This window comes from Lampris incognitus, chromosome 20 (genome assembly GCF_029633865.1).
Source record: "Lampris incognitus isolate fLamInc1 chromosome 20, fLamInc1.hap2, whole genome shotgun sequence".
Taxonomy (NCBI): domain Eukaryota; kingdom Metazoa; phylum Chordata; class Actinopteri; order Lampriformes; family Lampridae; genus Lampris; species Lampris incognitus.
Genome location: NC_079230.1, coordinates 5,812,088 through 5,833,394, shown reverse-complemented (window position 1 = coordinate 5,833,394; position 21,307 = coordinate 5,812,088). Strand labels below are relative to the sequence as shown.

Below are 21,307 nucleotides of genomic sequence, written 5' to 3'. Positions count from 1 at the left end.
ACTTATTAGCTCACCTCCTGGATCAAGGAGGGGAAGGGACTAGTTTAATCAGGTGGTGTAGTGCACGGTTGCAACAAATACCTGCAGACACTGCGGCCCTCGAGGCCTGGAGTTTGACACCCCTGCTCTAAATGGACCCTAATTATGAACTTGCACGAGACATTTTCAGTTTTCATTTGTTGAGTCTGACACCACATAGTATAGGATTCATTGGCAACAGTGATCGGCGCACGTGCGTGCATATTAAGTGCAGCATGTTTGCATGAGCAGACAGATGCTTGCGGGATTCCCATACCCCGATTAATGAGAAAATGATCCTGAAGGCTGATTAACGAGCTGCTGAGATCAGAAGGGATTGGACCGGCCAGCAAAATTATTAATTCCCTGTCCTCGAGTTGCTCTGCCAGGAATCGATGTCTCGAGACGGGTTTCCTTCTTCTTCTTGTTCAGGACGTCACAAACCACGTCCGCTTTAATCCCTGGGGCAGATCAGAGGGTGGGTTTCCCAGCTGCTTTGTGTCCCCAAAGTCCCTCTCGCTCAAACGTTGAGGCGGTGGACGCGGACGGTCCGGGGTTTTCGTGGCCTTCGGACGCTGGACGACCGCGCGGGGGGGACGCAAACCTGCATGCGCCTTAAGCGGCTGCTGTGCGCGTGCGCACGCAAAACTATCAGCAAGAATCCAATTAGCATATATACATATATATATATATGTCCCGTGAGGGAAGGCAAACACCACGCGCAGCACTTGGGGTGTTCCTCTCCGTGTTCAACTCGACATTACGCTTGCAGACAGTAGAGATGTGACGGGCTTCTTTCAATCTCTGAGTTTCAATTTCATAAAGTTCCGACGCTGTGATAATGCGTCCAACATAAAATATCGACACTGCCAATGAACGCCGGAGTTTTTATTGGGGGCAATTGATCGACCCAGCATTTGTAGATGTCACCGACTCTCTTTGTATACTTTCTTGTTTGCTCCCCAGAGAATCGCCCCGCGCTGCCAGTCGGCCAAACAAGCTGATCAGTCAGTCACCTCTGTACACACTACCCCCCCCCCCGTAAGAGGCTAATGACCTGCCCGCATAATCCCTCTCAAAACAACCACAGAGATGCTCGCTGTATCCCGATATAAATACAGAGGGACTTGCGCTCTTCTCTCTTTAATACAGCCCCCGACCCCGAGCAAGGCTGGCCCCCGCTGGAGGAGCCGCGGCGCGTCGATCGGGTTTCCCCGCGTGCGGCTTAGTAACAGTACCAGGAAGAAGACGAGGCTGCGTAATTACATAAGGGGGGCTCTCGCGCCTAAGTATAAGCGTTCGGTATCGCGCTTAAGTGTCGGAGCTCGTCACGACCGCACTGCCACTCGGATGAAGGAGCGACTGTGCGCAACTTCGCCCGCGCTGCAAGACGAGGCTCTGCTCCAAATGCGCACTGCGCGCCTCCGGCCACTCACGCGTTCATCCGAGCCCGTGACCGAGGACGACCGCGTCCACTGAGCTTGCACGGCGACCGCGCGACGCACAAGGGAGAGCATGTTCCCCTTGCCGATGTTCACCCCGGAGCAGGTGGCGCGGGTGTGCGAAAACCTGGAGGAGACCGGGGACATCGAGCGCCTCGGCCGGTTCCTCTGGTCCCTGCCGGCCGCGGTCCCCGGGTCCGCCGGGGAGGCCCTCAACCGACACGAGTCCGTGATGCGTGCGCGGGCGCTGGTGGCGTTCCACGGAGGGAACTTCGAGGCGCTCTACCAGATCCTCCAGAGTCACCGTTTTACGCGCGAATCGCACGCCAAGCTGCAGGACCTGTGGCTGGACGCGCACTACCGGGAGGCGGAGAGACTCCGCGGGAGGCCGCTGGGACCCGTGGAGAAATACAGGATACGGAAGAAGTTCCCGCTGCCCCGCACCATCTGGGACGGAGAGCAGAAAACGCACTGCTTTAAGGTGAATTCGCGTACGACGGTTAGACTTTAAGGGGAAATCACGCGTGGCTGTCAAGCGCTACAAAGTTCTTTATAGGGTCCCAAAGACGCTCGCACCCCCCCCCCAAAAAAACTTCAGTAAATTCAAATAAATCCGACACTGATCAGAGAAATGGGACAAAAAGCCCATCATGTAAATTTATTCCAGCACAAGTTTTCATGCTCGGATAAACTGGAGCATTTAATTTAGATTCCTTCACATGTAAATGAGCAAGGGACACTTTATGGTGTGGCACAATGTCACCCACATGAATACGCAGTGGGTCAGAACCGGGTTTACTGGACACACATGCAAGGATTTAAAAAAAAATTTTTTTTTTTTAAGTTTGACTCTCGTAAGCAAAAAACTACATCCACAGTAAAAAGGCTGGGTAAAGGAAGTTAAACCATAATAACTGAGGGTGGTAAGGATTAGGAAACTGTCGTTAAATACTACTATGCAGGCTGCAGAGTACAAATATTGCACAGTAACACACACACTTGGCTATAGGTATAGAAATAGGAAAATACTGTACAGGTGTGTCACAACCACAGGGACACGCAAGCAGTTCATCATTTTATAATTATGTCCTCTGACTTGCGACGGCGGTGCATAACAGAGCCTGGCTTCTAAGCTCTTAAGATCGTAATGATCTGAGCCAGATAGGGTTAGCTTTTAGCAGTTAAACCACCTTGTACCAGGTGTCCTACGGCAAGGTCACAGATCCCTAGAGGTGAAGCAAGCCATCTTGCACTGCGGTAAGGCTGCACCTGCTTCGACGCGGGCGAACCAACAAAAATCGTAGCTCCGTTCCTCAAGTTGATGAAATCCAGTCATTGCCTTCGTTAGTATCCAGCACACAGCAGGATGCAAGCTTTAACACAACACAACACAACACACCCTCAGGCCTCACCCGTGGGATCTTCCCTTTACTCAGGCCATTATCCCCCTCTAGCTCCCATTATTTCAAGAACTGTTTCAGATGGCTCAGGAGCACCAGTCCATCAAGCCACTATTAGAATGACAAAAGAATTGATGCAATTTAACTTCTTCTGCAAACACAACAAATCCGACCCGGCGGTTCACTAAACATCAGAAATCCCCTCAAAGACAGTGATTTTTACAGTGAATAAGAACGTTTTAAAACGGACTGTTACCATGTGTGTGTGTGTGTGATGGGTTACACGTCCCAGTTCTTTGGCTCAGGCCTCAAGTTTGATCTTACTTCACCTTCGTCTGAATGGTTGTAAAGCGAGAACTTACAGCAAAAGTCAAAGTGAGTGTATCACGCCACTGTAAGCATCCTAAAGAGCGAAACTGGTCGAATGCGGCCGGAGGAAAGAAAGCAGCCTAATCACCCAAAGATTACACCTCCGTGAGGAGAAGAGGCCGACAGACTTCAGGGGTCTGTGGTAAGAAGAGTGTCTTTATGTGTATGCAGACTCACGTGAAAGCATGGGACAGCGTGTTGCTATAAACCTCTCATCTCCCTCATGTGGCAGAAGTGGAGTATAGTAAACCAGTATAGTAAACCAGTATAGGACACCAGTATAGTAAACCTGTATAGTACACCAGTGTAGTATACAATATAGTAAGCCAGTATAGTCCACCAGTGTAGTAAACCAGTATAGTATTCCAGTATAGTACACCAATATTGTGCACCAGTATAGTACACCAGTACAGTAAACCGGTATAGTACACCAATATAGTATACCAATATAGTACACCAATATCGTGCACCAGTATAGTGTGCTAGTATAGTACACCAGTATTGTGCACCAGTTATCATACACCAGTATAGTATACTAGTATAGTACACCAGGATATCACATGCCAGTACAGTACACCAGTATAGTAGGCCAGTATTGATCTTTCACTCTAAACCACAGCAGGGATTGCCTCTCTAATAACTAAGCCCCTTAAATTGATCCAATTTACTGGCTGTACGAGGTTATGTGTGCTTCTTGTGTAAACTGTGATCATTGCACTATTTATAAATCCAGTTTAATAAGATTATACTCAGTATGTCATGAGATTATCGGTAAGACTATTCTTAGCATTGTTTAATCGGATGATATCAAAACAGCGCTGGCTATCCCTGAGCTAACATATGGCGTCATCTCATGACACTACGCATCCACCCTCAGCCAGCGAGAGTTATTCATACTGCTGTGGTCACACCTCCATACTGAGAAAGTACACGGGAGCTACTTCTTCAAAGGGCAATCATTTTGAAGGCTCAATTAACAAAGTCACTAATTACCTAATTGTTATTTGATGGTACATTTTGACCATAGATGTCGATAATGTCAAAGTGAGGGACTTGTCTCGGTTTTATTCCAGAGTCAAACTCTTTCACGTTTCTCTACTTTTGTACACGATAAAAAGGAAAAGACCGCCACGTGCACGTAGCCACGAGAATACTGACATCTAAGATGGCCGCCTCGACATCAGCTGTCTCCATCTGTTTCCCACAGGAGCGGACTCGCAGCCTTCTCAGAGAGTGGTACCTCCAGGACCCGTACCCCAACCCGTCCAGGAAACGCCACCTGGCCCAGGCCACGGGCCTCACGCCCACGCAGGTCGGCAACTGGTTCAAGAACCGGCGCCAAAGGGACCGAGCCGCGTCGGCCAAGAACAGGTACTTCTATAGTTGGGGAAGATGACATGGGTCAAACGTGTATGAATGTAGTATAATCATAGTAACTGCTGTCATCTATTATCTATGAAACCGTTGTGTGTGTGAGTGCTGCACCTTATTACTACACTACTGGATATAGTGCTTGTTGTTGTTTGTTGCTGTTGTCATTGTTGCTGTCATTGTTTTTAGTATTGTAATTGTCATATTTATCTGACAATTACCGTAGGGCACACAATGAATTTCCGAAAAGGGCAATAAATGATCAGAATCAGAAACACTTGATTTTTCATTTCATTTCATATACTTGCGCACATGAAACGAAACATGGTTTCCCCCGGCCCACAGCAGCGCAACACAAAGACAAAAACACACATCCAAAAACTACAAGAACTACAAGAACACATATATCCAAACTAACACATATATCTAAAAAAATAAATAAAATAAAATCACTGTCCCTGAGAACGAACGCCAGCCAGGATGACTGTCGGAACTGCCGGTCTGCATGGGCTAGCAGTTAGCTTAGCCTGCCCCGCTTCCACGTCCTGTCAGACTGCCCTCGGTGTTTCCTCTTCGGGCGTAGCTTCGGTCAGGGCCGTGGTCCTTGGGCCCACCTGACGCAGCAGACCAAGCTCCCTTAGCCGATCCAACGCCAGCTCTCCCAGCCAGACACCTTCGACACACCTCCCTGCACTCCACACGACGACACTAAAAACACAGTCAGTACTAATCAATTAATCAATCATTCGACCTACCAGTCTATCCGTCTGCAATCTCGGAACCCGGAGGCTAAAACTGTCTGCCGACGAATCGTCTCTAGGGACAACGACCAATATTTCAGGGCTTCCGGTGTAGCTGCTGGCTTCCATTTCCTATGAGGACTTCCTCTCCCGTGCGCCTGTCTTTGTTTCCAGTCAGATTAGCAACTCGAGACATGCAAATGGTGTTGGAGTTGAGAGACGACATCTGCGACCGGGTTGTTTCACAAGTCGCTGACACGAGTCAAACGTTTCTTCACACAATACACAAACATCAGTACTTTCTGTAGGTGTTTTAGGTCCAGGCGACATTCCGGCCAATTGCGTTATGCCTCTTTCGCTCCCCACATGGACTTTCACCAACATGCAACTAAAGTGTGTTCCTGTAGAAATCACTGCCTACTCAAACGTGATTGGTCAATACCACTCGGACTACAACGGAAACTAGAAAGCTTCCGATACCAAAATCTTGTCCCGTGCCTACAGCCTCTATCTATCTATCTATCTATCTATCTATCTATCTATCTATCTATCTATCTATCTATCTATCTATCTATCTATCTATCTATCTATCTATCTATCTATCTATCTATCTAACTATCAAGAGAGACAGAGAGTCTGTTAATAGAGATTAATCTATCTGTCCACCCGTCTGTCCGTCTTCAGATTATTAGTGGAATGGAGAAAGAGAGAGGACTGAAAGTCATGCGTTCACAACTCCAACACGCCATCATTACCAACTCTAAACCCGATCCTTCTCTCTCTCCGTTTCCCTCTTTAGACTTCAGCAGGATCCCTCCATCCTGCCCTCTGATAACTCCCCCGAAGGTTCCCTTCAGGAGCACCGCCACCACCATCCCCACCTCATGTCGGCCTCCCCCCGCTGTCCGGCCAGCCCCGAGGCCAGTGACTGCAGCACGGGGACCGAGCGCCGGGAAACTGGGGCCTCAACGCCCGAGATCTCCGTCAGCAGTGACAGCGAGTTTGAGCCGTGAGGCGACAAGATTCCTCCCGCTCTTCTCTGTCCCTGCAGATCAAAACATTGGCTGTCATCAGCATCAGCTACACCAAAGAGAGACTGATGAATTAGCCTGTCCGGGGCCGCAGACACCCCAGAGGTGCTCCACAAGGGTGGAACCGCTCCATGCGGTCGCCAATGGACTTTTTCAAAGGGAATCAACTACACCGATGATATGCACTTATATATGTACCATGGCACGTGACTGTGACTGTTTTGTACAGCAAAGCTGAATTAGCTTTCCACGACTAGGACACTATCTCAGCACTGTAGATAGACATATGGGTACATTTGTAGTGCTCAGCTGAAGCATTTATAGATTTAACACCAATGGTCTCTAGATAACAATCGATAAATATCGAGATTGTATGTTTTGATACCGATTTTGACAAATATTTGCTGGAGTAGATCATTTTCAAATAGTTCTGATGTAAGCTACATTATATATATCTCTTTATATTTCCTTATAACAACCGTGTTGACACACCTGTTGAATGAGCAATGCCTTGGGGGGGGGGGGGCTATAACTGCATCTGAGTGACAAGTCATGAGTCAAACACAGTGACTGAATAGATCTAATTTCCATTCAACACATTTCACTGCCTTAAAAAGGGACCAAAGGATACCACTCTTTTACAATGCAATGACAGGCATCTTCATGAGCTTACATAGGCGTTACCTTATTCAACTCATTTCCACTTGACCATGAAACTATCAATTTATTAATAAGCCACACTTGCTGCTTTGAATCCAAATTATTCGACCTTATCTTTTGCTTTTTTTTGTTTTTACTTTTTTGTTCCTTTGATAACTTTTTGAAATATTTGGTACCATTTATACTGAATTTTCCAACGCTCCCCAGCCGCCCCGGCACTGACTGCCTGCAGGGCGAGAACAGAAGAGATGAACATCAGCGTGCCTCGGTCACATACAGTGAGACCCAGTCATAAACAAACGTGTCCTCATGACACTGAGACATGCTCAGAGGCCAACCACCGTTTCCTGTCTTACTGCACACCTATCACACATCACTGCACTGAAAATATGTATTTTGTAAACATTTTATGTAAATAAATAAAACTATTTTTATCCAAACTCACTGTACACGGCTCGTTTTTTGATTTACACAATGTTCTTTCTACTACTACTGTTTTCGGCTACTCTCGTTAGGGGTCGCCACAGCGGACCACCCGTTTCCATCTCTTCCTGTCCTCTGCATCGTCCTCTGTCACGCCAGCCACCTGCATGTCCTCCCTCACCACATCCATAAATCTTTGGCCTTCCTCTTTGTGGGCTTCTTTGTTGAATCACAATAGCAGCTGATGAGCACGCGACGCACGAAACAAGCCTGTACTGCTACATAGTAAAAGTTTTTTTCCTACATCTATATGCGTGGCTCTCCAGCCACGCATATCAATAGCTCCGATAACGACGGGCGTGGCCAAACATCGGTACACAAAAGAGCCACTCATATCTATGGCTCTGTTAGCGACGGGTGTTGGTGGACATCGGATCACAAAGAGCCACGCATATCAATAGCTCTGACAACGACCCATAGAGGATAAATTCTGAGTCTCATCAGCAGCCAGTCAGACTAGCTTGGTCTAGTCAGAAAGGCACGAACTGAGGAAGCCTCTTGGATGAGAGGCGAAACGTCTTCACGGATATATACCAAGTCCAGTTGCACTTGATTCAACTCCTTTGGATTTACGTTGCCCCGCGTCACACCCCTTATTTTAGTGGACAGCAACCAGTGAGAGGAGAAAACATCTGAACTATTACAACCAATGGGTAGGTAGTTACCATGCACAGCAACCACTGGTGGGGTAGAAAACATTACAACCCATGGGGTAAGGGGCTGGGGCTTGTTTTGAAAAAGCATTTAAAGGGCCAGGGTGCTGTTTGAAATAGCCTACATTTAGAATATAACAAGGTAATGTCAAATGGGGTAATTTATGTATATCATATATTGGGGTGGTGTTGGGGCACAGTTGGAAGGGCAGGCAGTTAAAATATTTAAAAAAATACAACATCTAATAAATGTCACGTGTGTATCATGCTTATGGCATGAAACAGGCTTATACTGCCTCATAGAGAATTTACTTGACTCACTGGATTATTTTGCTCCTTATTTGTTGAGCACTTGCCCTACCGTTGAGTGTTTCTTTTAACAAAGTTATAACACGGGAAAGAACACATCATCAATCGCCTCGCCACACACACCACGCGCACAATGCCTAATGGGAAAGGGAGAGGTGCCCACACTCAAAAACACAGCATGTTACTACAAAATGACATCAACAAGGCCCGTCTCCCCTCCCTCTCTGCAGCTGGGCGTCTTCATCCTGATGTCAACACACCCATTCACAGAGGAGCTGCAGGGAGAAATCCTGTCTGCAGCCTTCCAACCTGGCTTAAACTGCTACACGTTTTTTGTGAATGCATTAACTGGGCGCCCGGCTCGGTGGGAATAGACTGATTTCACCATGGACAGCGACGGAAGGAAGGTGGTGGTCTGTGACAACGGGACAGGCGTAAGTTTGTCTTGTCGACCCAAAAGCTGCTTTCTCAGTGCGGAGAGTACATGTGTCGTATGTGTAGTGTAGTTTCTTCATCTGTGCGTTGATTTTGGATTGGGTGTTTTCTCTCAAGTAGCGTTAGGACCGTGGGATTGAAATTCCTACAAACGTAATGCATGATAACTTCAATGTCATTCTGATGTTTAAAGTATATTACATCTAAAATGCTTTGAATAATCAGTGTTTTACTATGATTTTCAAAAAGCCCACTAAGTTATAGTTAGGTAGGCTTTGTTCATGTTGTGTTAGCTGGTTAAGAAAGACAGTCTTTCAGATTGTGTACACAATGCACACTGATTCCACATCTGTCTGGACTTGTCACTGTACCTCCTGTGTGCGCACACAGCCATTTATGGTTGTGATGCTTTGAAGTGAGCCACTATTGGACGAGAACCAGGAAGTGAGATTTGACAAGCCCAGGTACAAAGACCTTTTGAGTTACCCTACAAATTTGTGCCGCATTGTTTAAATGATATTTATGCATGTGCAGTGCAGTTTACAACGTCATAAAGATGACCACCTGTAGTGCAGCCCATACCTGTGGGCTTCGGATGGTCGCTGCCAGATTTGCCCTCAGCTGCACGCCTCCCTTTGGAATGTATTACACACCTGCAGGCTACAGAATGCACCATCATCAAACAGACATGTCCAGACAGTCCAAAATGTTTCCTCTAAAAGGCAAAGCTGTGTAAAAATAACAGCCACGGCACCTGAAAACACCATCTCACTGTATTGACTGACGTAACTTGGTACTTCTGGAATATATTTGCACTTAGTAATTGAATTAGTTTGTATGAGTATAGCATTTTCTCCAAACAGTCTCTAATATGTGCTGAAAACTACGATCTCACCATCAGCCTCAACCAGATCTTTGCCTTAACCGCTTTCAAAGTAAATCAAATGCTTTTAAACGTGTCTCATTGTCTCCAGTTTGTCAAGTGTGGCTTTGCTGGCTCCAACTTCCCCGAGCACATCTTCCCTGCCTTGGTGGGGCGGCCAACAATCAGATCAAACACCAAAGTCGGCAACATCGAGATAAAGGTGAGGTCAGTCTTCCCACCTACATAGGGTTCGATGTATGGCCTGGTTCTTCTATCTTAATCTGCACTTCCTGTACATCTGCTGTACCTGGTGTTTAAAGATATTCTTGTTCTGACTCCTTTGTGATGGGCAGGACTGGGTTATCGTCAAACACGATTCAAGAGAAAGATACAAGAAAAGATTTTCATGAAATATTGAAAAGTGACACCAAAGTCCAATGTATTCAACTTTACATCATAATTTTATGCTGTTTGAGCTCATCTTAGTCATTACGACCACCTTCTTCAATCTACTACTACTTTCAGCTGCTCCCGTTAGGGGGCGCCACAGCGGATCATCCATTTCCATCCCTTCCTGTCCTCTGCATCTTCCTCTGTCACACCAGCCGCCTGCATGTCCTCCCTCACCACATCCATAAACTTCCTCTTTGGCCTTCCTGTTTTCCTCTCCCCTGGCAGCTCCATATTCAGCATCCTTCCCCCAATACTATACACAGCATCTCTCCTCCACACATGTCCAAACCATCTCAATCTTGCTTTGTCTCCAAACTGTCCAACCCGAGCTGTCCCTCTAATAAACTCGTTCCTAATCCTGTCCTTCTTCATCACTCCCAATTAAAGTCTTAGCATCTTCAACTCTGTCACCTCCAGCTCCTCCTCCTGTCTTTTCATCAGTGCCACTGTCTCCAAACCATACAACATAGCTGGTCTCACAACCATCTTGTAAACCTTCCCTTTAACTCTTGCTGATACCCTTCTGTCACAAATCACTCCCGACACTCTTCTCCAGCCACTCCACCCTGCCTGCGCTCTCTTCTTCACCTCTCTTCTGCACTCCCCATTACTTTGGGCAGTTGACCCCAAGTATTTAAACCCATATGCCTTCGTCACCTCTACTCCTTGCATCCTCACCATTCCACTGTCCTCCCTCTCATTCACGCATATGTATTCTGTCTTGCTCCTACGGACCACCTTCTTCAATGTGTGGGTTAAATGGTCTCATAGAAATATATGATGGTCCTGTCATGACAACAACAACAACAACAACAACGAAACAGTGGTAGTAAGTGGCACAAACTGTAACAAATATTTACTATGATTTACTACTGTATGTCAGAGAAGATACAACTGACCCACATTTGTTTCACCATAATCACAAACCTATAAAAAAGATAGATTGTTGGTAAAATCTACATGACAGCATGTTTTTGTTCATTCAAACCAGGGGAAGATTGTTGGTTTGAGGGAATGGAAGTATATGAGATGTTCTCAGCTGAATAAATATGAAAGTTAATTTCAACACAACATTTCCATAGTGGTCCTTTATATGTCATGGTGGCCACAGTGGTAACACTGGGGACTGACCTCGTTGGAGTCAAAATATGTCAAAACAAAATCCCCTTGTGTTCTTTCCCTGATCCCTAAGCTCTTCTTACTTCTAAACTCGTATGCGTTAAAGTGTTTTAGAATAAGAGCGCTAATCTGACACCTGTTGGCCTCCTCAGACATGGTGTAAGTCACTTGGGTATGTGACCTTGGAGAGGATCTCTGAGCAGCAACGGCACCTGTAATTCTGCAAATATCCATCTTAACTAGTTACTGGCTGAGGTCATGCAGATAAGACCAGCGGGAGCAAAAGGCCAAACCTTTTACACCTGTAATCCCTTCAGCACCGTTCAAGGACAATCCCACCGGCTGAACTGAGACTAACCACATTCTCTCTGATACCCTACCCATCAACATGCGTTAGATGATAAACAAAGCTTTTTCAGACCCATTAATAAAGGAACACATCACAAAACGGTGATCGCCTGTGCTTTTGCTATGCTACTTTCAAAGTGCCCCTCCATAAAGCCTTAATTACCCCCTGACCCTTTTCCCTCAGGACCTGATGGTTGGCGACGAGGCCAGCGAATGTCGCTCCCTGCTGGAGGTGTCATATCCCATGGAGAACGGCATGGTACGCAGCTGGGAAGACATGCTTCATCTGTGGGACTACACTTTTGGCCCCGAGCGCCTCGACATCAGCCCTCCAGACTGCAAGGTACAGGACCATGTGACCACACAGCGGCATTACGAGGGAACCGTTTGTAGTTTTACTTCACGTGAACTGTCTTCCTTTGAAAAAACTGATGAACATGGAAAGGGATTTTATTTCATATCAACTAAAACAAGAGCGTGATTAAGCTCATACCTGGATGTTTTAGTCGAACTATCTCACTCCGGGTGTCTGGGTAGTGTAGCGGTCTATTCTGTTGCCTACCAACACGGGGATCCCAGTTTTAATCCCTGTGTTACCGCTGGCTTGGTCAGGCATCCCTACAGACACAACTGTCTGCGGGTGGGAAGCCGGATGTGGGTATGTGTCCTGGCCGCTGCACTTGTGCCTCCTCTGGTCGGTCGGGGCACCTGCTCGCGGGGGAGGGGGAACTGGGGGGAATAGCGTGATCCTCCCACACACTACGTCCCCCTGGTGAAACTCCTCACTGTCAGGTGAAAAGAAGCGGCTGGCGACTCCACATGTATGGGAGGAGACATGTGGTAGTTTGCAGCCCTCCCTGGATCGGCAGAGGGGGTGGAGCAGAGGCCGGAAAGGCTCGGAAGAGTGGGGTAATTGGCTGAATACAATTGGGGTGAAAAATAAAAAATTCTCTCACTCCATCAGCTAACTATTTTGTTGCCTTCAGAAAATTTTACCTTATTCAAGATCGAAAGAAAAGGTTTCAAGACGTTCTGAACTTGGTTCTCTCAAAATAAAATTCTTTGTCAGATCCGACTATGGCCGGAGTTGATGAAGCAGCAATAATTGGCAACACTGTCTTCGGGAGGGGGGTGGAGTCGGCTTGTGTTCGTCCCATGAATGCGTCTCTGGGTGTGTCGGAAAAAGCTGTGGTTCAGCTTGGAGTCGCCTTGTCACGGAAGCGGCGAGGCGTCTCCTTCAAGACTGCCGGCCAGAGAGATGCGGTTGGTGAACGCATGCAGTATGACGGTGGAGTTTGAACTAAAACTAGGGATCGATTGGCCACTAAATTGGGAGAAATCAGAAATAAACAAGAAAAAAAATAAAATTCTTACTTTGTATTTCCTTTCTTGAAATAAGTCATATTTGTTTGCACTGTTGAAAAATAGCAAAACTGTCTGTCAGTTGAGTAGGATAATTGACTAAAAGTAACACGAATCTCAATCCAAAATGAAATTCCTAACCAACTAGTCTCTTCCTTCCACTTAGTCAAGTCAAGGCAATTTTATTTGTATAGCCCAATATCACAAATTAGTCCTGTGATCTTTTACAGCCAAGCCTTCCTCCGTTAACACGTTCTACTGATTATCTCATGTTGGTTTTCCAATAAAAAGCGTGCAGGAGTCTCTTTAAAAATTGTTCTTCCAATTCTTCCACATACCTGCTGCCAACAATAGCCAGGGTTTCAGACAGGTTTTGTTTTTGGACCCCCCCGCCTTTTCCCCCCAAGTGTATCCGGCCAATTACCCCACTCTTCCGAGCCGTTCCGGTCGCTGCTCCACCCCCTCTGCTGATGACTACCACATGCCTCCTCTGATACATGTGGAGTCGCCAGCCGCTTCTTTTCACCTGACAGTGAGGAGTTTCACCAGGGGGACGTAGCGTGTGGGAGGATCACGCTAGTCCCCCCCCCCCCTCCTGAACAGGCGCCCCGACCGACCAGAGGAAGCGCTTGTGCAGCGACCAGGACACATACCCACATCCGGTTTTTTTGCAAAAACGTGTATTTTCCATTTGAGCTAAGTGCATAGCAGCGCTTGGGGAAACAGGAGTGAACTTATCACACTGACTGACAGTACTAAAATAAACCTCAAACATCTACCCCATACCGCATCTAACCTTTGTAAACGTTCTCCCATTACAAGGTGCTGCTAACGGAGCCTCCCATGAACCCCATCAAGAACCGTGAGAAGATCACAGAGGTCATGTTTGAGACGTACCAGTTCCACGGCATCTACGTGGCGATTCAGGCTGTCCTCACTCTTTATGCTCAGGGTTAGCCGCCCAATCCCCTGTAACCTCACAGCTTAGGGCACAGGACACTCCAGTTTTTATGCATTTTGTATTTCAGGCATTAGGCTTATCCTCTTATCCAGAGCAGTTCACACTGGGGGAGTTTGTTTAAGGGGCTTTTCTTTTGGCAGTATTACCCTTCATTTACCGGGTAGTTGACATAGATGGGAAAAGAACATGCTCTCTGATTTCCTACAAAACCCATTCACTGACTGAGTGCACTGACCACTCGCTGAAAAGGCATTCAGTAACTGATGTTGCCTTTTACTCTGACATACGAGGTACACCAGACATTTACTCTGACATACGAGGTTCACCAGACATCTACTCTGACATACGAGGTACACCAGACATTTACTCTGACATATGAGATGTACTAGGCATTTGGTTGCACAGCTGGACAGTAATTCAACATTATTGTTTATCCTCTCTCACTCGAATTGTACTGGGATTACATTTGGACATCATGATATCCTAATAGTTTTTGGTTTTTTTTTTTGTCTAAATTAATTATGAGAACCGATTACCTAAAAGGTTTCACAAAATGAGGTGTGAAATATTTCAGGGAATATTATTTGAAAACTAGTTTTGGTTTGATATTATACTGTACACATACAGGGCGGCACGGTGGCGCAGTGGATAGCGCGGTCACCTCACAGCAAGAAGGTCCTGGGTTCGAGCCCCGGGGTAGTCCAACCTTTGGGGTCGTCCTCTGTGTGGAGTGTTCTCCCCGTGTCTGTGTGGGTTTCCTTCGGGAGCTCCGGTTTTCTCCCAAAGTCCAAAGCCATGTAGGTCAGGTGAATCGGCTGTACTAAGTTGTCCCTGGGTGTGAATGTGTGTGTGTGTCAGCCCTGTGATGGCTTGGTGGCCTGTCCAGGGTGTCTCCCCGCGTGCCGCCCAATGACTGCTGGGATAGGCTTCAGCATCCCATGACCCTGAGAGCAGGATAAGTGGTTCAGAAAATGGATGGATTATACTTTACATTACCAAACAGTTCAATGTGATGATCCTCGGCCAGGTTCTTAAACATGGTATTTTTGCATGTGTAAGCAGATACTGATATATATATATATATATATATATATATATATATATATATATATATATACACATATCCAGCCATCCAAACTGCTTACCCTGCTCTCAGGGTCATGGGACGCTGAAGCCTATCCCAGCAGTCATTGGGCGGCAGGCGGGGAGACTGCCTGGACAGGCCGCCAGGCCATCTCAGGCACCCCCCCCCTCCCCACACACACACACCTAGGGACACTTTAGTACGGCTGACTCACCTGACCTACATGTCTTTGGACTGTGGGAGGAAACTGGAGCACCTGGGGGAGACTCACACAGACACGGGGAGAACATGTAAACTTGATACAGAGGACGACCCCCAAGATTGGACTACCCCAGGGCTCAAACCCAGGACCTTCTTGCTGTGAGGCAACTGCGCGCTCGCCACTGCACCACTGTGTCACCCATCTCAATATTTTGTAAAATTCCCTATGATTATTGTGATGTTGCTATCTTCCATATCACCCAACACTATTTGGTGGACATTCTGACTCCAGACTGACTTACTAGGACTTAGTACTGACACTATATAATGAACTGGTTCTGTCTTAAGGTTTGCTTACTGGTGTGGTGGTCGACTCGGGTGATGGTGTGACCCACATCTGTCCAGTATATGAGGGCTTTTCGTTACCCCACCTCACTCGCAGGCTGGACATAGCAGGACGTGACATCACACGCTACCTCATTAAGGTGAGACATGGTGGCCTCGTCTCCAAGAGTCTGCAACACAAGGTCTTCAATCCTGGAGATGAAACCGTGTTTAGTCAAAGGCACAGCAGAAACCTACCCTCCCAACAAGACATTCAGTCAAGTATAGAGTCTGAAGATGTTATTTTCCCTTAAAAAAAAGAAAGAAGGGGCATCCAGGTGGCATGGCGGTCTATTCCATTGCCTACCAACACGGGGATCGCCGGTTCAAATCCTCGTGTTACCCCTGGCTTGCTCAGACGTCCCTGCAGACACAATTGGCCGTGTCTGCGGGTGGGGAGCCGGATGTGGGTATGTGTCCTGGTCGCTGCACTAGCGCCTCCTCTGGTCAGTCGGGGCGTCTATTCGGGGTAGAGGGGAAACTGGGAGGAATAGCGTGATCCTCCCACGTGCTATGTCCCCCTGGTGAAACTCCTCACTCTCAGGTGAAAAGAAGCGGCTGGCGAGACATGTGGTAGTCTAGAGCCCTCCCCGGATCAGCAGAAGGGGTGGAGCAGCGACCGGGACGGCTCAGAAGAATGGGGTCATTGGCTGGATACAATTGGGGAGAAAAAAGGGGGAAACCCCCCCCCCCCAAAAAAACCCAACTGTTTGAGGTAGAATGTGATGTGGGACGTTTTGGTAGTTTTTTTTTAAAATTTTTATATCCTCCTCCCTCAGCTGCTGCTCCTACGAGGCTACGCCTTCAACCACTCGGCAGACTTTGAGACGGTGCGCATGTTGAAGGAGAAGCTTTGCTATGTGGGCTACAACATCGAACAGGAGCAGCGCCTCGCCACTGAGACCACCGTGCTGGTCGAGTCATATACGGTACCGTCAATCCCTCTCTCCCAATGCAACAGCCTCATACGATGGGCCTTTAAACAAGACGGCAAACATTAAAACAACCCAGACGGATTTTTTTTCATTTTGTTTTATGTATTCCTGCAGTGCAAAGATGTCCATGCTAACATGTCCTCTTATTTAGATTTGTGCCTTAAAACTATACTTGAAGTATAAAATTTGGTATTAGTTCCGGGTGGTGTGGCGGTCTATTCCATTGCCTACCAACACGGGGATCGCCGGTTAGAATCCCTGTGTTACCTCCGGCTTGGTCGGACGTCCCTACTGACACAATTGGCCGTGTCTGCGGGTGGGAAGCCGGATGTAGGTATGTGCCCTGGTTGCTGCACTAGCGCCTCCTCTGGTCGGTCGGGGTGCCTGTTCGGGGAGGGGGTGTACTGGGGGGAATAGCATGACCCTTCCACGCTCTATGTCCCCCTGGCGAAACTCCTCACTGTCAGGTGAAAAGAAGCGGCTGGCGACTCCACATGTATTGGAAGAGGCATGTGGTAGTCTGCAGCCCTCACCGGATCGGCAGAGGGGGTGGAGCAGAGACCAGGACAGCTCAGAAGAGTGGAGTAATTGGATTGGTACAATTGGGGAGAAAAAGGGGGAAAATCCCAAAAAAATGTTTTAAAAAAAATTGGCAATAGTTGAGCGTGTCAGGTATTGTCCCAAAGGTCACATGCAAATTAACTGCATTAATTTACTACACTTCTGAACATTTCTTAAATCCAGTCTGTGATATCAGAAGTGTAAACTTTTACTAGTTAACCCTTTTTTCCCTGCATTGTAAACATCACATTTTAATAGTTATTTTCTCTCTCTGCATTTTAAGTCACTTCATGCACAACTTGTGGTCAGCGCTACCACGGTGGACATGCCGAAGGGCCTTTATCCATTTATTTATTTTTAGGATTTCCCACCCTTTTTTCTCCCGAATTGTACTGGCCAGTTACCCCACTCCTCTGAGCCGTCCCGGTCACTGCTCCACCCCCTCTGCTGCTCCTGGGAGGGCTGCAGACTACCACATGCCTCCTCCCATACATGTGGAGTCACCAGCCGCTTCTTTTCCCCTGACAGTGAGGGGTTTCCCCTCCCCCTGAACAGGCGCCCCGACTGACCAGAGGAGGCGCTAGTGCAGCGATCAGGACACACCCACACATATCCGGCTTCCCACCCGCAGATACGGCCAATAGCATCTGTAGGGACGCCCGACCAAGCCGGAGGTAACAGTGGGATTTGAACTGGTGATACCTGTGTTGGTAGGCAACAGAATAGACCGCTACGCCACGTGGATGCCCCACAGGGCCTTTATTTTGAAAATGTGTGATGAAATCAGTGCTGTTTTATGCTCAGTATTTGTCCGTCTACCCGGTGTAGCTGCCTGACGGCCGACAGGTAATGGTGGGGGGAGAAAGGTTCGGGGCCCCTGAGGCCCTTTTCCAGCCTCACCTCATCAATGTGGAGGGAGCAGGAGTAGCAGAGCTGCTGTTTAACACCATCCAGGCTGCTGACATTGACCTGAGGTATGAGACGTCACAATACAACACAACACACCACCATCCACAACCCATCACAATAACACACTACACACGACAACACACCGTGTTGGACAATCAAATCAGAGAGTTGTGTTCATGACAGGCTTGTAAGATGTTATAAAGCGATAACTTTCATATTTTCAGTAAATGAAATGTTTTTCAGTATTGAATGATTTCTCATCTAAAGTCTTCTTGAATTATCTCAATTCCACCTTCCATGATTATTTATCAAAATAGCTCATATTGGTATGAATCAAATACAGTTTATTGCAATTGAAAATATTATGCTCAGTGAAGCAATTTGATTAAAGATGTCCTAAAGTTGAGTTGGTACAATAAAATCAGGATCTGAAATAAAATCCCTTGCAAAGCTTGTCACTTTTTCCAGTGTGCTGTATTGAAGTGGCACATACATTTCATCCATGTCCTTATGTTGTTCCTGTGCAGGCCTGACTTCTATAAGCACATCGTGTTATCAGGAGGAACCACCATGTACCCCGGCCTGCCATCCAGACTAGAGAGAGAGATTAAACAGCTCTACCTGGAGAGGGTGCTGAACGGAGACACTCAGAAACTATCGGTAAGATATCACACACATTTATTTTGAGGCCTTAAATTCTGTTTCATTGTCATCTCCGGCTGGCCTTGTATCAGATTTACACATTACTGAGGCTTTACTAGTGATGACAGCCCTTATGTTTGAATGGTACAACCCCAATTAGTAAATCACTAATTTACAAGAACTTAATAAGGACTTTGCGCACAAATTTAGTAACAAATATACAAATGACTATTGCAACCCTGTCCTGGTAGGCAGATGGCTCTTTAGAGGGATAAGTAATATTTACAAAACAGTGTCTACTATTTTAATCAATACAAAATGACTTAAAGTACAGACAAAGAAATGAAGATTCACATACAGGGAGTTTTGTGCAGAACAGCCAACTTCTCAGTCTTATAGGTAGAACACGACACGAAAAAGGTCACAGTGCTATTACATATGTCGATAGGCCAAAACATTAAAACGACTATGCGTGTGAGGAGTGACGGCTAGCCCATCTGGTCTGATCCCACAGAAGAGCTACTGTAGCTCAAATTGCTGAAAACATTAATGTTGGCTAAGATAGACAGGTGTCAGGACACACAGTGCACCACAGCTTGCTGTGTATGGGGCTGCATAGCTGCAGACCAGTCAGAGTGCCCATGATGACCCTGTCCACCACCAAAAGCACCTACAATTGACACGCAAGTGTCAGAACTGGACCATGGCGCAATGGAAGAAGGTGACCGGGTCCGATGAATCACGTTTTCTTTTACATCATGTGGACAGCCGGGTGCGTGTGCGTCATTTATCTGGGGAAGAGATGGCACCAGGATGCATTATGGGGAGAAGGCAAGCTGGTCGAGGCAGTGTGATGCTCTGGACAATGTTCTGCTGGGAAACCTTGGGTCCTGGCATTCATGTGGATGTTACTTTGACACGTACCACCTACCTAAGCATTGCTGCAGACCAAGTACACCCCTTCATGGCAACAATATTCCCTGATGGCAGTGGCCTCTTTCAGCAGGATAATGCTCCCTGCAACACTGCAAAAATTGTCCAGGAATGGCTTGAGGAACATGACAAAGAGTTCCAGGTGTTGCCTTGGCCTCCATATTCCCCAGATCTCAATCCGATCGAGCATCTGTGGGATGTGCTGGAAAAGCAAGTCCAATCCATGGAGGCCCTTCCTTGCAACTTACAGGACTTAAAAGGATCTGCTGTTAACGTCTTGGTGCCAGATATCAGAGGACACCTTCAGAAGTCTTGTGGAGTCCATGCCTCGACAGGTCAGCACTGTTTTGGTGGCACAAGAGGGAACTACACAATATTGGGCAGGTGGTTTTAATGTTTTGGCTGATCGGTGTATATTACAAATACATGTACACACTCATGCACAGACAAACAGACAAACAAGGGAATGCTCTCACTGTGCTGTATATCTATCTGACTTCTTCCTTTCTTTCCTGTAGAAGTTTAAGATCCGTATCGAGGACCCTCCCCGGCGTAAACACATGGTTTTCCTGGGCGGTGCTGTGCTGGCCAACATCATGAAAGATAAGGACTCCTTCTGGCTGAGCAGGGCAGAGTACCTGGAGAAAGGCCTGAGTGTGTTGGACAAACTGGGGGGCGGGGTCAGATAAGAACTGGGAAATTTAATGGCCAATCAAAAGCAAGAGTTTATTCTGGCCAATGAAACGGGACATCTGGAGTCACTCTAGCCCCGTGAGGTCCCAAATAAAGAGTGCATTGGACTGTTTTGTCACCCATGGCTAAGAGTTCCAACAATTTTGATGTTACCGTGACGCATGACTTTAAACCTGTCAAATAATTCATTTGGTTTTAAAGGCAGAAAACAAACATTTACTTTATTCCAGTCATTTATATTATTCCATTTCAGAGACAATCCTTGCCAAAGGAATATCAGACAGCAACGGCATGCGGTTGTTTTGGGTTGCTTTTGTTTGCCATTTGAACCATGCCAGCTTGTACTCTTTTCATAAATGACATGCAAGGCATTAGTGTTCAACAGCCCCGATGTAATGTCAGAAATGATATTAAATTGAGTTTTACTGCAAATTCTAAGCACATAAAATGAACAATGTCGTCCGTCCTTACTACATAACTGCACTGTGGGGGGAAAAGAAAGCACATATGAATAGCTACTGAACTATGAGCGATTATCAAGACGTGTCAATGAACTAGAAATGTGCTGAAATCAAGTCAATTTTATTTGTATAGCCCAACTGATAAAAGCAAAAATGAGGCATTATTTCTTTCGACATCACAATGCTCAAACAGAAAATAAAACCCACTGATTGAATTTAAGAGTTCTGGCCATCTCCTTTAGAGCCAATCTGTCAGTGCCGAGCAGAAGCAAAACGGTAAAAGCTTATCAAGTGTTCGGGGAGGAAGCAGAGAGCTTCACGTCTTCTTAAGCCACTAAAAAATCCCAAAGTTCAATAAAAGAGAAACTCGATGTGACCACACGGCGAACAGATATCGCGGGTTTTATTGTGATACTGAAGTACTTGACAAAAATCCAGTCAGGTTTCACATTAAACTAAATATCGACTTCTGTAAAGTGGCACAC

General features: G+C 46.6%; 3 protein-coding genes across 4 annotated transcripts in view; 2 read left to right on the top strand and 1 right to left on the bottom strand.

The window, feature by feature from the left end:
- LOC130130775 (equilibrative nucleoside transporter 2-like) overlaps nt 1–21,307 on the bottom strand; it is a 331,770-nt gene that overhangs the window by 263,081 nt on the left and 47,382 nt on the right. The window lies entirely within an intron of this gene.
- On the top strand, nt 1,534–6,353 carry six7 (SIX homeobox 7). The gene is made up of 3 exons (XM_056300833.1): nt 1,534–1,941; nt 4,437–4,600; nt 6,140–6,353. Exons 1-3 carry the CDS (start codon nt 1,534–1,536, stop codon nt 6,351–6,353), a joined length of 786 nt encoding a protein of 261 aa, XP_056156808.1.
- zgc:101810 (uncharacterized protein LOC493612 homolog) lies at nt 8,772–20,903 on the top strand. 2 transcript variants are annotated; one of them, XM_056300599.1, is made up of 9 exons: nt 8,772–8,910; nt 9,886–9,996; nt 11,881–12,039; nt 13,881–14,010; nt 15,653–15,789; nt 16,468–16,617; nt 18,013–18,158; nt 18,621–18,753; nt 20,187–20,903. In XM_056300599.1, exons 1-9 carry the CDS (start codon nt 8,863–8,865, stop codon nt 20,355–20,357), a joined length of 1,185 nt encoding a protein of 394 aa, XP_056156574.1. In that variant the 5' UTR covers nt 8,772–8,862; the 3' UTR covers nt 20,358–20,903. The 2 variants fall into 2 exon arrangements, with proteins under 2 accessions (XP_056156574.1, XP_056156575.1); XM_056300600.1 differs by lacking the exons at nt 13,881–14,010; nt 15,653–15,789.